This window comes from Nilaparvata lugens, chromosome 5 (assembly GCF_014356525.2).
Source record: "Nilaparvata lugens isolate BPH chromosome 5, ASM1435652v1, whole genome shotgun sequence".
Lineage (NCBI taxonomy): Eukaryota > Metazoa > Arthropoda > Insecta > Hemiptera > Delphacidae > Nilaparvata > Nilaparvata lugens.
Genome location: NC_052508.1, coordinates 48945684 through 48963869, shown reverse-complemented (window position 1 = coordinate 48963869; position 18186 = coordinate 48945684). Strand labels below are relative to the sequence as shown.

General features: G+C 32.6%; 1 protein-coding gene across 5 annotated transcripts in view; it reads left to right on the top strand.

Moving 5' to 3' along the window:
• Positions 1 to 18186, top strand: part of LOC111056922 (PR domain zinc finger protein 10) — a 61967-nt gene that overhangs the window by 30006 nt on the left and 13775 nt on the right. For 2 of the 5 annotated variants that reach the window (XM_039428513.1, XM_039428514.1), the window contains exons 11-22: positions 2676 to 2773; positions 3326 to 3454; positions 5051 to 5208; positions 5806 to 5892; positions 6824 to 7034; positions 8634 to 8801; positions 10188 to 10290; positions 11196 to 11314; positions 12301 to 12425; positions 13712 to 13880; positions 14906 to 15094; positions 17412 to 17495. In XM_039428513.1, coding sequence (XP_039284447.1) covers positions 2676 to 2773; positions 3326 to 3454; positions 5051 to 5208; positions 5806 to 5892; positions 6824 to 7034; positions 8634 to 8801; positions 10188 to 10290; positions 11196 to 11314; positions 12301 to 12425; positions 13712 to 13880; positions 14906 to 15094; positions 17412 to 17495 — 1640 coding nt within the window. The remainder of the gene's footprint in view (positions 1 to 2675; positions 2774 to 3325; positions 3455 to 5050; positions 5209 to 5805; positions 5893 to 6823; positions 7035 to 8633; positions 8802 to 10187; positions 10291 to 11195; positions 11315 to 12300; positions 12426 to 13711; positions 13881 to 14905; positions 15095 to 17411; positions 17496 to 18186) is intronic. The other 3 variants (XM_039428518.1, XM_039428516.1, XM_039428517.1) reach the window with 3 other exon arrangements.

The following is an 18186-nucleotide window of genomic DNA, read 5'->3' as shown; positions in this document are numbered from 1 at the left end:
AACCAACTAGCCTATATGGTAAAAAGATTGAAATAACAATATGTCAAAAACTACTCAGAGTAAGTGAACTGAAAACTTGACGAAATAAAAAATTTAAATAGCCTACTCAAAAAAAGACAAACTGAAAAATTGGCGAACTGAAAACGTAACTGATTGAAAAATTTATAAAATCAAAACTTGATGTACTAAAAAATTGAACTGAAAATTTGACTTACTGAAAACGAATTAAAAACTTTTTAAACTGAATGCTTGACAAACTGAAACCTGCAGCCAGCATCAGAAACATTGTTTTAATGTTATGCCACCAGCATCAGAAACCGTGTTATAATGTTCAAGTCGTTGCATAATATTCACATTATAGACTAGTATAGTTTGCGAAAAGACCCCATTGGAATTAATTGTTATGTTGTAATGTTTACATTATTATATGGTCTAAGATAAACATACATCCTTCAACGAATAATGCATCAATTTCCACCGATAAAACAATGTAAGTTTAAAAAAATATTTCTGAAATTAACTGACCACTACATCGAGTAAGTGTCGTCTGTGTGTAACTGTACTAAATAATTTGATTGAACATAGAAACTCCATTCCGCATTTTTTGAACTTTGGTTCAAGAAATTCTAAAGAGTCGCTAACAGAGACCTTCAACAACGGTTCAGTTTTGTTTCAAAGTATGATAATTTCTTTTTCCTCCACCCACTGTCTAAAGTACTTACTTTACTTCCTGAAACATAATACTAAAGTGTCACTTTTTCGCTCTCGGTAGTAAAAAACAGAAAAACTCCCGAGGGAGGAAAAGTGACTCCATTTAAATAGCATGGGAAGCATCTCTATTTCAAAAACGTACATTGTAATAGGTTAGAAGGTCTAAGCTCAGATGAGAAAGCGTAATAGAGGTGTATGTCATTGAATCAACTGAATTCAATACCACAACAAGAAATTTGATCAACTCATGAAATATATGTTTGTATGATATTATATTCTTAATATTAGTAGACGATAAAAATTTATACAATTTTAAAAATATTTTATTCTATTCAAAATACCAGCCAACAAATACTTTTGATCTGCAATTCAAATCTGAAACGCGTTATCTGGAGTCAGCCATTTTTGGTAGCCGCTCAGCTGATATAATTGTTACACTTGGCCGATAGATAGCGCAATCAGCAGTGCCTATCAGACGACCGGTTTTTAGGTTTTAGATTTTAGGTTATGTTGTTAGAAAACATTGTCACCAATACGTAAGTTATTAAAATGATTTTATTTGCAGTTTCTATAAAAAAATGTAGATGGAGGAAAAATGTTGTGTACATCACGAGCGAAAAATAATTTTTCTCCCTCAGGAAAATTGTTGCCCTCGGCTTTGCCTCGGGCTTCAAACTTTTTCCCACAGGGAGAAAAAGTCGTACTTTTCACTCTAGATATACAAATAACTATTTTGTCATACTTACTCAATTGCAGCTGTTTTCCATGCATTAAATCAAGCCGGTAAACAGCTGTTTGCAGAACAAGAAAACATGTGATTTTCATTACAGCATACTATACTGTGAAGAGATCATATGTTTTCTTTACAGTCGAGTATGTTTCCTAGTTCTATAGTTGATATAGTCCTATGCTAATATAATAACTCAAATAATTTAAGAACTCATCTAAGAAGTTTCAAGTTATAAGAACTCATCTGAAATCTTATAATATAGGCCTTTATTATTTTATTTGAGCTCGATGTCTGTTATGAACTAGGCGCTAGGGGCTAGGACATGTTTATAAAATGCAGTAACTCGAGCATAAGCAGGTAATGGTTTCTGTTTCTCAGCAATATTATTCTTTCTCAGATAAATATGTCAAAAATATTATACGTAACTTGTACGGTAACGTATTCGTATGTTAATTCTGCCCTCAACTACGTTTCGGGCAGAAACAATCATACTTATGCGGTAAATTATCGTTACCGGACTTGTGACGTAAAGTACTATTAAAGTGCAAAGTTCTATACCTGTTTAATTATTGTATGGTAGACACAAGTCAGGTGTACAGGAGTCACGAGTAGAGGCTTAATGGAAAGTATATTCTTTCATATCATTTCCCAAGGATTGGGTGTTACCTATTCAAACTTCGATCTATGTAGTTGCATCAAAATATTATATCACATCGTCTTTTAAGTTACAATTCATCCGCATTCCGATCAATCGTTTCAGATAGTACCTAAAAAATACAAATTACTTCTACTAGAGTAAATAATCTACATACTAGTAAAAATTAAATTACAATTAAATCATTGAATAGTTATCTATTATTATTTATAAAATAAAGCGTTTGTGATCTAATCTAATCCCAGGCGAGCAAAACCAACAATTGAATATCATACAATTAACAAAATGAACCAAACTGTAGTGTCTGGTGGAAATTTAGTGAATATTTCAAGTGCAGTTGCAGTTGATTAGTGTGGTTCATTCAAGTAATCAGCAGTGCTTTCTATCCATGTCTGTCACAATATCAATGATTTTATCCTACTTCAATTCGAGCCTTGTTTCTACGATTCTCGGTATTATGTAAACTGATCAAGTACGTGATCACAAGCTTCAAGTTACATGCTTCCATTAATCTGCCTCAAATAACTAAAATTCAAATTTATATGAGGTATAAAAAATAATTCATTTTTCGTGTTCTAGTTCCAGAAAAAACCTACTGGACCTGCTTTGAATGCAATCAGAAGTTTAAATCGTCTGAAGAGTTGCAGAAACATCTCAACCTACATGAAAACGAGAGGGTATGTAATAATAGTATTCGTGAATATAATTGTATCTTTTCTTATTATACATGAGGTGCATTATTCTATAATAAATTATGTAAAATAAACCTGCAATTATAATTCATCATTACATCATTTAAGGTGTTATAAATTTTCGGCTCTAAATTTATTGTCTAATTTAATATTTTCTGAATTTGGCTTAGTGGTTTTGTGCTTTGTTTCGGTTTCGTATATGTTTGGACTTTTTAAAATAAAAAAGAACTCTATTTCAAAGTGAATAGTGTAAATTTAAAGTATTGTGCTCACTATAACCTTAGTGTCCGGTTTCCCATTAGGGAACTTTGACCTCGTATATACGGCGAGGTGGAACTACCCTTGGGTCTCCCCACCATTGAAAGCCATTCGCTAATAATAATAATTAAATCATTAAAATACTTGATGCAAAAAGTGGATACAATAGTAGTTTATGCAACAGTTTTTAGGGGTCTTTAAAGCACGAGTTAGATGTAGAGTTAATCTTCAAAAAACAAACAAATCTTCAATCAATAGGTATCCAAATTAATTTTTTAGGTGTTGCAGGAGGTGAGAAACTATGAGCTGATGAAGACCAGGTCATCTTCAAAGCGTAATGGCCTTCAGCTGGCACTGCGCGAAAAGTCACAAAATATCGATGATCCCCCTCCCCCAAAGAAACAGGTGGTGAGTATAATATTCATTCATTTATCAAATAATATTGATACAATTGCTATTCAGTCAGAGACTCCATCCACATGAATCACGTCATAAATGTTGACAATAACTAAAATTCCACATGATAAAACTCGAGATAACAAATTAATATAAGATTAGTCCAGACAATGAATGCTCAAAAAAGGGTATAGAAGGAAAAGTTTGGAAGACAATTTTTGACCCAGCAGTTCTTTTTAGGGTAATAAGGAGGTGAACATATCAAAAATCCCCACCCCTACCCCCTGAAGATTTCACACTCAACACTAAAGCTGCTGCAACAGTCTTAGGGAAATGCGTAAAGTGTGAAATTATACATCAACTTGAAGAGAATTTGATGCTCTATACGCTCATAATCAGCACGGATTTTTTCCATCGATGTTTAAGAAGTTAGTTATAAGAGCAAAAATGGCAAAAAATTGGAAGCAAACGTGTTTTTTTTAATGCCATACCTTCAAGAGCGGATATCTCGAGAACAATAGGATATACAAAAAATTGTATAATGAATATTGTAGGAATTTATATAACCTTCAATTAGTTATATGCGAGAAACCAAAAACTGGTACCTTTGAACCACCCCACCCCCTTAGCACAGGAAGATATCCTTAGCACAGGGGGTAGGGGTGGGGACTTTTGATATGTTTACCTCCTTACTACCCTAAACAGAACTGCGGGGACAAAAATTGTCTTCCAATCTTTTCCCTCGATAACTCTTCCTTGACTGGATATCAAGTTACAAACTAAAATTAACAATTGATTGAAACATGGAAATTGTAGGGAGAGATAGGACATTAGAGATTAGGAACTGAGAATAGGTTGTTAGAAAATTCAGCCAAGCTCAGAATGCCATTCAAAATCTAAATAACTAGGGTTTTAGTTTAAAACAGCCTTATTCTAAAGTTGTTGAAAATATGATTTTTGCTTATTTTAAACTAACGAATGAAAAAATCAAGGGATTCTGACAGTTTCCTGTCTAGAAAAGATCTATAATGAGGTCCACGTTGTAATGGCAGTGAAGAAAGATAGCGTTGAAGAGAACAGCGTTGCCGTTTCTCTGCCTGCAACTGCCTTCTATAGAAGATAGTTTATACCGGTATATCTTATACTTTCAACTGTGCATTCTTGTTAAATATCATCAAGTATATTTTGTTTGCCAAAAAATATATTTTTCAATGATTTATTAATAAAATGTCATAATTTAGATTAAATATTTTGTCAATTATATGTCTACATTGTTAAAAAACGAGCTGGAAACGGTTCAAAGCTAGGAAAGGATAGCGCTATCTACTTTGTCGAATGGTAGACAAGGATATCAATACCAATATCAATTGAATACCATTTATGCCACCATTATAACGTGAACCTTACTAGAGGTGGCCAACAACTGAAAATATGTTGGTTTTAACACGAATTGTATTAGTAACACCAATGTTGAATCAAATACAGCAGCCATTATAACGTGGACCTCACTATAGCCAATGTATTAATCGATTTTTTTGTAGTTTTCAATTGATTTATTTGTATTTTTTTCCAAATCCAATCTAAACTTTTTCATTTTCTGTTGAATAGAAGTCGTCATCGCAGCAGACGTCGTTCGAATGCACCGCCTGCAGTCGCAGCTTCCCGAGAATGTACAGCTTGAAACGTCATCTGCTGCTGCACTACGATAAGAAGTTCAAATGTCCGCACTGCAGTCTCGAGTTCAGTCACGCAGATAATCGCGACAAGTAAGTCACACGAATTCACTAAAAATGTATTTGGTTTTGATCGTCTCCTTGGAGATTTAGCCTCTCAACTGTACAAACATCTACATTAGTACGTGAAATGAATTATTGATATATGAATTAATTCATATATGCCAGTAGATTTCCACCATGATTATGCTATTTGGAGTGTTGAATAATAGTGTCTATTCAGTTTCATTGTGCATTATAATACTTACTAGTTACGAATAGAAGTATTGATACTATCAATACAATTATTGTTCAGTATATTATTTTTTAGTAAGGAATGTTCTTTATTTGGATTGATTGTAATTCATTGCATTTGTATTGTATAGTTGAAATATTTGTACTTTGTGGAAATAAATTTTAATTTTTTAAAAATTTCCATCTTCCTCGATCAGATTAAACTACAGAAATCGTATTTCAAAATATGTTAGTCAAAGTGAATTTTGACTGAAAAATTGAAGTGAAAATTGTATTCGAAGTTTCTGATTGAAGTGAATTTTTTGATGGGAAATTGTATTGATTTTGTTGTAGCATGTAAAGAATATATATGTAATTCTAGTTTGTAATATTCTTTTGGTTTTGTGAATGTTGCAGACATGTGAGGAAGCAGCACAGTGACAAGTGCGTTGATTTGAGAAATATTTTCAACAGTTCAGTGAACACCGACAAGAAAATTGATCAGTAAGTTGTACTCAATATCAATTTTCTGAATATAAACTGCATCAATAAGTAACGTATAGCGTTATTTCTTCAATTGAATGTTCTACATTCATAATATAAATTAATATAATATATTATATTGTTATATAATATATTATATTGTTGGTGTTTAGCGTAGATAGCACTGTTAATATTGAAATGTATTTTTCTCCTGAACAATATAACTTTCCACCCTTGCAATCTGACATTTCTGAAGAAGTAAGCTTAATTACTCACACATTTATTTTTGGACGTAAGATTTTTTTCGGTCCTTATAAATTCAATTAGATTGAATATAACTTGACATAATTATGATCACATCATGTGTTTGACAAGTCCCATATAAGTAGAATAATAAGAATATAAAAATACGTCTAAAAATATATGCGTGTGTAACTGACTTAATTTATAATGCATTGATTACTCATGTAGAACTTGTAATTTAAAACTCGTTTCTAACAGATTTTATTTTAAGATTCAACAACAATTCAGTCAGTAGGTTAGCAGACACATAAATCTGTAATAATAAAGTATTACACTTGAAAGATATATTTATTATTTTTCACTCGTCAAAGTTAGGATGTATCTTTATTATAATTCTGATAAGTTGGTAAGCACTCTTATATGACATTCGTTGGTGTTTACCAAGGATACATGTTTTACATGTATGTGACTCATGAAAGTTAGTTATTTTGGAGGTGTCATTGTAATATTATACGAGTATGTATATTATACTTGAGTAGTATTTACAACTTCAAAGTTGTAGTTACCACAACTTGTGACATTAGAAAATTGACCAACTTTCAATTTAGTTCGTGAATTATTGTAATATCATACGAGTATGTAAATATTCAACGGATAATTCTCATGATATAATATAATATTGTAATGGGTGATTTTGTGATACTTGCAGACAATGGTTGTGCAAACACTGCAACCTGACATTCGGCAGTGCGTCAGTGCTGAACCTGCACACGCTTGCCCACGCGGCCGACAACCTGGAGGGAGGGGATAGTGCAGGAGAAGTGGTGGGGGGTGGACTGCCCTCAGACTTCGCCCACATCTACCACAACGGCGAGTTCATGGTCGAGAATGGCTCCATCCAGTGTCCGCAGTGCACCAAGGTAACCACTCAATTAGGCCTTAGAGAAAAGATAGCATGAGAAGGTATCATGGTACAGTGCGTTTATTTTTCTAATTTCACTGTTAACTCAAGCCAATAGACCACGTAGTTGTTTTTCTTGAAGCTATGTGGCGCTGGTAGTCTCTCATACTGTGCCGTTCTTACACTCCAACTCCAACAAAACAGTAATAATAAACAGTTTAGTCGACAGTAATCAACTAAACAAAGAATAACAAAAAAGTTAACAAAAAATCTGTTAAAAATTTGTAACTTAATCTTCTTATGCCATTTTGTTTCTATGATTAGGCTTTAAACTTCTGTGATCGTCCTCGTATCAAAGTAGAACCTCGATAATCCCACCCATACGGTCGGAACACTAAAAACGACGGAATATCGGATTAACTCGTTTTCCTACATAAAAAACATTCGCTACATCAATCAATCACGAAGCTTAAAAAGATGAACAAGTAGAATAGAAAGAAGATTACTTAACAGAAATAGAATATTGGACAGGAAGACTGAAACCATCACTAGATACATCATAGAGAAACTATAGCATTAGTAGATATCCCATAGTATAGGTAGTATATGTTCCAAATTTCAAGCCGATTCTCTGTTAACTCAAACCGATTACTGTCGACTACTGTCTATTATTGCTATTTTGGCTGGGTGAGAGTGTAAGAATGGCACAGTATGAGGGATATTAGCGTTACATATCTCCACGAAAAAGAACTACTAGGACTATCGACTTGAGATGACAGTGAAATTTGGAACATAAAATCCCTATACCATGGGATATCTTCTTATACTATCTTTTCTCTATGTTAACACTTATAAAATTAAATGAAGTTGTCTCATTATTTATAATCAGAATATTGAATAAAGAGGCTTAAATTGTCTCATTCACGTATTCATCAAGTTAACGAGAATCTAGTCTTGCTTGTTACCACATTATCAACCTCTGAGTTTCAACTTAAAATTCACTAGTGGTTTTAATATGTTAGGATATTAAACTCTCCAATACGGGTAGCATTATAATAGTTTCACTTCCACTTTGACACCGAAAACCTTCATCATCTTTAAAATGAGCTGTAGCTAATAGGCACACGCAGTATAACTTATCTATGGTTATAATATCAAGAATAGAAGAATCATATGGCTTGACGATAATCTACAAATTATGCTGGAAACGTAATTCTCTTGAAGATTGTTAACTTGATAATTGAGTAATGATTAGTTATTTTCAATAAGCGGAATCGGTGTTGAATATGTTTTGCAATAATTAATTCCAATATCGATTATTTTTACGTCCACATTTTCCTGACTGAATAGTGGAGAATATAATTGAGTTTGAATACATCAAAGAGAATAATTCAGATTCGTAAAGTATAAAGTAACCTAAGTTAGGTTACTATTTATTTTCACTAAAATTGATATTATTAGCTTATTATAATTATAATTCAATTTGATGAATGAGTTTAAAGTTCCACATAACATAGTAATAATTTAACACAACAATAGTTGGGGGATTAAATATTCTTGAATAAAGTGGATATATTTATGAAAAGTAGTTCTGAAACTCGTAACGTAATCTTTGCAGTTGTTTCAAACAAAGCGAGAATTGGTCGATCACGTGTCGACTCACGGTCGACCCAAGCAGGAGGAGGAGGAAGAGGAAGAGGAAAATGGTTTGGAAAACTTTCCCGACGAAAATAAGTTTGGCTGCCTGTACTGCACTCGAAGCTTCGACACTGCTGACTGTCTCAAGGTAATTAAACATAAAAATCTTCAACTTGAGTTACGATTCTTAACGCAAAGGAGACAATGAATGAAAAAATAAACTTACATGCAAATCAATGACTAGATTTTTGTTTACTAACTCACGGTTGCACGTTTGTCTCTTTAATTCGACCATGATTAAGTGACGGGTAAGTGCTAATGAAAGAAGCTGAGGACGTTTTCAATCAGCTGTTAATCACAGTTAAATTTGATAGTCATTCGTTCAACCGGACCTAAGACTCAGTCATAACTTGAGAACTAAGCGGAAAGTTTTTATCTCTTCAAATTTTATCAATAAATTACATTTTATTATTCTAAACAATAAAGTACTTTCTGGTTGAGCATTATTTTCTTTCATTTATTTTATTTTCCATACAACAATAGGCTAGGCTATAAATAAAAAATATAAATCTTAGTACCCTTTTAAATTATTTTGTCACGACTTGAAGACTTTAAAATGGCATTAATAGCCGAAACATGTCGTGACAAAATAATTTAAAAGGGTACTAAGATTTATATTTTTTATTTATAGCCTGGCCTATTGTTGTATGGAAAATAAAATAAATGAAAGAAAATAATGCCCAACCAGAAAGTACTCTTTCAAATTATTTTGTCACGACATGTTTCTGCTACTTATGCCATTTTCAAGTCTTGAAGTCTTCAAGTCGTGACAAAATAATCTAAAAGGGTACTAAGATTTATATTAAAAGTAGCCCTAAAGAAAAAAGTCAATAATAGGCTATTATTGGGAGAATTCAACATGCATAGCCCAAAACTGTATTTTCTCCCAAATTTTGATGAATAAGAGCTTTGGAAAAAGAATGAATTAATTTTTTTACTTTTCACTTTACTTTTAAGAATATGTAATCTCAGAATTCATCTCTTGAGTAGGCCTATGTATAACTTTGAACAATTTTATAACGACACAGCAGTCTGAAATTTGAGAAAATAACAGTAAAAAATTTCTCTCACCATGTGGAGCGTTTTCCTTCATGATATCCTTATGGAGTTGTGAATGGTCATATTAATGAAAAATGAAAATGAAGAATTTCGAGTATCTATAAACTTTGAGAATATAGTTATGAATTGTAACTGTTATGATCTTATTAATCACTTGATAATTAATTGAACTTCAAGTAATTGAGAAATTAAATAATGAATAAAAGCATTGAATTATTCAATGATTGAAGTCAGCCAAAAGAACTAAAATTGACATTTTAGTATAAATACATGAGTCTATCTCGGTTATCTGATGTCTGACACGCATTCGATTCACAATTTTCACTGTTCAATAAAAATGTATGTAACTTTTATTCTGTTTAATATTGTTATTTCTGAGTTGTATTAAGTTATGATCCAAGTTTCGTTTTTGCAGCAACACAGTCTCACCCATGTCAGCACCGCAGTGCAGTGCAATGTCTGCTTTAAACGATTTCTGAACAATTCGGCTCTGACAGGACATCTGAAATCTCATGCCAGTAAGTTTAAAAACATGAACAATATCATTGGTTTCATTAATTCATTTTGTAATTTAAATCATTTATCTGTTTTGGTTTCCAGTAGTTCATTTAAAAGTTAATATGACTATTTTAAACTAATTATTGAATTTTATTTTAAGTAGCATAGGGGGAATAACTGTATCATATTCCATTATCAGTGAATGCTTACAATAATTTATCATTGATATTAAAGTACTAGACAGATCCTTAATCTTAACAGTATGCTAACAAGAATCATATTATATGTGATAGAGTATTTTGTAGATAATTTACGGGTGATTCTGAAGTATTTTACTGTTTACTTACTTAGTTATTTTTGCATTGAACATTTCATTTTTGACTCTCGCAGAGGTAGTTTCCTTGCAAGTGTGATGATGCTGAAATGTTTTCAATTTTAAATTTACACTATGAACAGAGATATTGTAGAATTTCTCAATATTAAGGTGAAATGAGAGCGATATTGTCAGTTCCACATGATTTATTTGAAGACCACTTATGATTATGCCTTAGTGCATTGAAACTTGAGTTCAGCTCAAATAAATCATTTAATTTAGTGGAACTGACAATATCGCTTTTATTTTACCTTGATGTTTTCAATTTCTTATTTTTGTATTTTATATGAATTAGTAGGCCACTGATTACTTCATATCCCCACCATTACTTCCTATGTAACCTATTTTTAATATGCAACTTTTACATATATTTTGCTCACGTGTAGCGCAAAGTGGTGAAAATGTTGCTCTTCTTTGAAATGGTTAAATACAAATAATATACATGATTTTGTAAAATGTTATTGAATTGTTGAATATCATGCATTATTAGATACAAAATGAATAATTCTATTTAGATTGCTAATTTTATATTACTGTATTTTCATGTTTCAGTACTGAAATCATTTGAATGTCCAATTTGCAAGGAAACATTCGACCACATGCTGTCTCTGAAAGCGCATGTTCAAGGTCATGCCAATAATGGTATCTTCACTTGCCCTCATTGCAAAAAGGTAATTCTCAATTGATCAATTTTATTGTGGATTTCTAATCGTCATGCTTCACATTTATTTGATCGTGTCGACTAGATTGTTCTTACCATTATATTCACCAATATTTTTACCATTGCATGCTTGCAAAGGTTGAGAGACTTAAGCTTTAGTTCTTGTAAGCTTCCTTCTTAATTTTCTTCACCTAGGAGACGTTTCTTAGATTAATAATAATTATACTAAACTTTATTATCAAAAAACAATGTGTAAAAATAATAATCATCTAGAGTCTAAACTAACTTTAATAATAATACTTGAGCATATTATATACATTCTGTTCTTCTGACAATAAATACTCTCATGCAAGGGAAGATTCTCTCTACGCATGGAGGAGTTGCTGCAGACCTGGGAAACTCTTATAGTAAAAAATCTATTTTCAATAATTTATCGCATTATAAACTCTATATACTCTTTTGTTGCTGTATTCTCTTGAAATAATTCTTCTTTCTCCTATTCCAAAGTAACTTATACCATTTTTGTTGGTGTATAATGGTTATTTTATGTTTTCCATGGATCTCATCAAGACCTATTCTTTCATATTGTCATATTGTTTTCTCTCATTTTTGGAATCATAATATTTTTTTATAATATACTTTATATGTATACTTTATAGGCATATATGTAATAATTTCCGTAGATCTGAATGAGATTAGATTATATTTAGCTTTATTATTATTTGTTACATCATATAGAGTTACAGATTATTGTAACCACAGATATCTTAATATTTTAAGTTAATATCACCTAAATTATATTACCTAATATTTTATAATACAGTATATACATACCTATATTACATTATTTATAATATCCAACATTGCAGTTAACATATTATACTGTTAAAACATATCTCTATTATGAAATGTAAGTTAATTTCATGTATTTCTCAATAATCTTGTTTTGTGGAATATCGTCCTGTTTATTTATATTTTTTATTCGTTTATCGACAGGAATTTGACGAATATAGCCAGATACGAAAGCACATTCGATCTTTTCATTGCGATCGCAAGTTCATTTGCGAATATTGTCAAAAACAATTTCACACGCAAGACAAACTGAGGATGCATAAGCTCAAGTATGTATTTTTTTAAGTCACATTGTCTTGCGTTTCCAACTACTCTTACTTATTGAAATTGTGTTTCACCTTATTGATTCCTTTAGCCTACTCATGTCATTAGTCCTCCGTATATATTTCTATGCAAAACAAAATTAGTTAATTCCATAAAAACATTTCAGTAACTTGTGATTCATTCTATAAAAATTATTCTGTAAGAGTTTAAATATTATTCATTTGTGGAATGTAGTGCTCAGCGCTTAAAATCTTCAACATTATATTATTTATCTATCAAATCACAACCATTGACCATTATTGAACCAAAAAATTACTCAAATTAAAATGGTTGAAATGTATCATGTTGTTTCACGGAACAATGTGTTTTGAAATGAAATCATTTTTGCAACAAACATTCTATGAAGAACGATTAATTGGATACCGTCCTACATATAAAATTGAATAACTGTTCCATCTTTTTTTTTTAATGGATATTAGTACAAGAAAATTCTTTTTGCTTAGAAATCCTCATTTATTTGAATGTTTTAATATAACAATGGTCAAGGAAATTGAATGATAAAAGATTGCTTCTTCTGATAGTAGTACGATGTTTTTTGAAAGAATAACATTTCATTATTTCTATAGATTCCTTATAGAAAATTGAAAATTATGCGTTTATTATTTTATGCAAGTGGTAATTTTATTTCACTTTCGTATTTCCTAAAACCAAAGGCAAAATTTGGAAATTTTATGCGGGGTTGATCTAACCCGGATCAGCTATGTCATGGTTCCTTCCATCCAATACTTCTCTATCAACAACACTCATTGAATTGTCATCTCTACTTCATTTTGTAACCCGTGATTCGCACTGGGGAAAAAATTGTTATGAAACACGATATCTTTATAAACAGGACGACAGTAAAATTTAAAGTTCCCTCCCTCACTCCCTGTTTCTCTTCCCGTTTTTCTTGATAAATGTTAGATAACAAAACGAAGTTGCGAAGTATTTCCTTTAAAAAAGTTTTTACTTTCATGGAGAAGTTTCACAATACATTTTTACACATGTGCAATACTTCTAATTAATAATTTTCTATTTAGTAATAATAGTACTTAGTAATTGGTATTAATGGTTTGTTTACGTCTGAACTGTTTTGTTACTCGTCTCCAGCACAAAAACCAATAAGTTAACACCGATTTATTTGAAGAAATTCAACATTAAATTTTTTGTAATTACAAATGATTTTTTGTTATATTGTTTTGAGGCAATAAATTAATTTGAGGAAGAAAATTGAATTTGAATTTTGTTTTAGGCACTCTGACCACCGCGAGTTCCTGTGCGCAAACTGTGGCAAGCAGTTCAAGCGTAAGGACAAGCTGCAGGAACACATGAAGCGAATGCACACATCCGAGCGAGACCTCAGCAAACAGCCCAAGTCGCCCCGCCCACCGCTGCCCAAGAAGTTCATACCCAAAGTTGTTGTCAGTACCTACCCACACTAATCTAATCTAAGTTCTTTCTCTAATGACCGGTTTCACCAAGCTCAGTTAAATATTTCTTTGCCATCGTCAAATTGACCATTTCAAAGAGTAATAGTTTGCTCAAATATATAGGCTAACTGTTCTATAAAATTCGGTTGGTTGAATCTGATCACGGTCTTGTTTCTGAAGTTGGCTAACATGATAGTGTCGGCTGGCCGGCCTGAAGTTTCTGGCCGGGCTGGTCTAGTGGTAAGGAGCGTTACAAACTTCGGTCTGCTGGTTCGTGGGTTCGAATCCCGCCGATGGCATGGAAGTTCGATAATTTCATCAATTCACCATCGCACTTTCCACTACTGGTGAAACAATATTAGGCTTATTTGACCAGTTGATACATTTTGACCATGTTCAAATGTTTTGACCAAGCTTTTGAAACCGGCCATAAGTTGTTGTAAGTACCGAGTTAAATCTTGAAATTATTCAATTAATGAATTATTAAAAATTGATTATTATTATTAATAATTAATAAGTTTACCCTGTTGTCAATATTTGCAGTAGCAAAAGTTTTCGGGTTGAATTACAGCATTTAATTTGGATTTTCGTTTAATAATAATGAATTCATTAGCATTTGAATAATTGCAATATCTCAGTAATTTTCATCTATTAAAAATTAATTGAATGCTAAAACTAGTAGAGTTTATGTAAAAAAATTGAAAGAATGTACCTTATAGTTATTTCTATATTAATTAAATAATTCAAGTAGCCCTATTAAAATACTTTGTGCCGGTTGCACAAAAGCCGGTTAAATTTTAATCGTGATAATTTCACGAGAGCCAATCAGAGAAGGCTTTTTTCGAAAAAATAAGTTTTTTTCTAAGTATTTTTAAATAAGTTTTTTCGAAAAAGCCTTCTCTGATTGGTTCTCGTGAAATTAATCACGATTAAAATTTAACCGGTTCTTTGCAACCGGGCCTAATTCAATATTAATTGCGATTCGATTGCTGAAGTTTTGAATTGTTGGATTGCAGCTGGGTTCGTCGGACTACGAGCGCTTCATCTTCAAGTGCCACGCGTGCCAGTTGGGCTTCAAGCGGCGAGGCATGCTGGTGAACCACCTGGCCAACCGCCACCCGGACATCACGCCCGACTCGGTGCCCGAACTCAATCTGCCCATCCTCAAGACCACACGCGACTACTACTGCCAGTACTGCGACAAGGTCAGTTCACTCAACCAACGGTTATACAGCTGTGACCCCGCAGCTCTGTTTTAGGGTAATAAGGAGGTAGCGTATCAAAAGTCCCAACCCCTCCCCTTGTGCTAAGGGGATGAGGGTGGTTTAAAGGTACCAGTTTTTGGGCTTCCGCATATACATGGGCTTCCGAAACCATGCGTCTTACAAACACGACTATTTGGTACAAAATTGAAGCTCACAAATTTCCTAATAACTTTTCCCATACCTCTTATAGTTTTGGGGAAATCTGAGCCTAAAGGTGTGTTATTTGAAAAACACGTTTACCTCCAATTTTTCGCTCTTTTTGGCCTTATGACTTTTTAATGATTGATGAAAATTCCATGCAGATTATACCTTCAATGATACCTTGAAGTTACCTGAATGGTACCTTCATGATATTCGTTCAGAGCTCAAAGTCTACTGTCTGGGAGAGAAGGTTTACCAGCATCGTCGTTTCTGGATGGAGCACGTTGACAGAATGTCCGCTGGAAGAATTCCACCCTATTGAACAGGTCACAGGGAAAGAGGGATGTCGGATGGCAAAAAAAATTTCTCATTAAATTGATTATCAATTAACGTATATAAATTGTGAGTCGGAACAGGCATGTGCATAATCCTTGAAGGCAAGAAGAAGAAGAAGACCTTTAAACCACCCCCACCCCTTAGCACAGGGGTGGAGCCTTTTGATATGTTTACCTATCTATTAACCTAAACAAAGCTGCGGGGTCAAAAATTGTACTCCAAACTTTTCCCTCTATTCCCTCTTTTGAGCATTCAACTCACTTTACTATAGTGAGGTTCACATTATAATGACAGTATTTGATCAACTTTGGTATTGCTATCCTTGTCTATCATTCGACAAAGCCGGTGGTACTATCCTTTTCTAGGTCCAGAACGATGACAATTATGTTTTTGGCAGTGCAGAAATATAATTAATTAATGCAGAGAATCGGCATCGCTATTCTTCTATCTTTATCCACTGCCATTATAACGTGGTACACACTATATAATAATAATAGAATTACGCAACTTGAATCCTAACAGTCTTTAGGTGTGAGTTGCGCAACTTCTCCAACCATCCCTATCCCTTCATATTGAAAGGTTTATTATGTATATTTGCAGTGCTACTCAATAGTTTCTCGAATCAATTTAATAACTAGTACCCTCATGTTAAGGACCCTCTTATTCTTGAAGACTTCATGTTTCGATATATTAATGTAAGTTTCAAGTGTCAATATAAAATTATTAGAAGTTACTATCGTTAGTATCGAAGTTACGTTATAATGGCAGTGAAGAAAGATAGGAGAACAGCGTTGCCGATTCTCTGCTTTGCCATTGCCTTCTATAGACGAAGCTGATACCAGTATATCTGATACTAAATGTTCATTGTTGTTTAAAATAATCAATTATATTTTATTAGTCGAGAATAGTTATTCTAGTGCGCAAAGTGACAGTTTGCTGCACCGAAAGAAACGTTTACGCCCGAGCCGTAGGCGAGGGCGGAATGGTTTCTTTGTGCAGCAGAGGAACTTTGCGCACGTATTTCACATTAAGTTTTTCCTACAGTTACCATTGAATATGAAAAGTGGGTACTTATGGGTATAATTGCCTGAAATGCATCAAATGTTTTTCTGTGTAATTTTATTATTGATAAAAACCTTAATCCTAAAATCCTAAAGTCCTCGTTGTCGTTGGTTATAATATCTAATACTAATAATTTGCGCGTTGTGCTTCGTTGCACCTCTGCTCACTATAGCAGCCCAGTCACTGTTACCAACTTAATTTTGATTTTGCTGCACTGTTGCTCCATATAACCTACTAAGTATTTTGCGTTGCCATGTTGCAAATCTGGAGTGCAGAAAAATTTTTCCCGCACTAGAGCGGAAAAGTGATTCTTTGCGTTCTGTAATCAGTGCAGCAATGGCCACTTTTCAACGTAACTGTAGGAAAAATATATTTCTCAATGATTAAATAATAAATTTTCATAATTGAGATTAAATATTTTGTTAATTAATTATTTCCTGTTTCTACATTTTGAAAAAAAATAAATTGGCAACATTGCGGAGCAAGAAAATGACAGTCGTATAATAAACAAGACTAGCAACACCAATGTCAATAAAATACTACTATTATAACGTGGACTTCACTGTAGATAGATGATCACCACAATTCCAACTTCACTATTAAAGAAAAGAAAATATTTAACTGTCAAAAACATTAGTTTTTGATATAAAGTTCCTTAACTTTGAGATTAGTGTTGCTCTTTTCCCAAAGTTATCACATTTGTCACTTTCTGTTTCAGATCTACAAAAGCAGTTCTAAAAGGAAGGCCCATATTCTGAAGAATCATCCTGGATCGGCATTGCCAATGAGCAATCGTCAAAAGGTATAAATTATCGTAATTGCTCAATTAATTTTGTCCAAATTCGTTATGAATTAGGAAAAAAATACTGAATAATTATAACTTATCTGAATGCCAATAATTTGCATCCAGATGAGTTCATTCACAAATACAGATATTATTCAGATAACAAATTGCCAATGAGCAATCGTCAAAAGGTATAAATTATCGTAATTGCTCAATTAATTTTGTCCAAATTCGTTATGAATTAGGAAAAAAATACTGAATAATAATAACTTATCTGAATGCCAATAATTTGCATCCAGATGAGTTCATTCACAAATACAGATATTATTCGTTTGCTGAAAATAATTCCAATCTTTATCATGAAAACACACTATAAACTGACTTGAATGACTTCATATAAAGTAAATTCATTCTATTTCAGTCTTCAACTTTAGGTTTCTTATATAACGAACATTATAATGTTTCTTGCTCATTTTGTGTATTTGTCTGTGTTTTAGGGAAGTATTTCATCTTTTATTTCAATGGTTCTCGTTATATGGGTTTGAAGTATTGATATATAGGAGTTTAATTACTAGCACCTTCAATTTCTCTCATCTTTCAATCAATGAAATTGTTTGGTATTTTATTTTTCATTCAAATTATATGGGTTTGGAGTATTAGAATATAGGAGTTGAATTCTAGCACCTTCATTTTCTATCATTTCTGAATC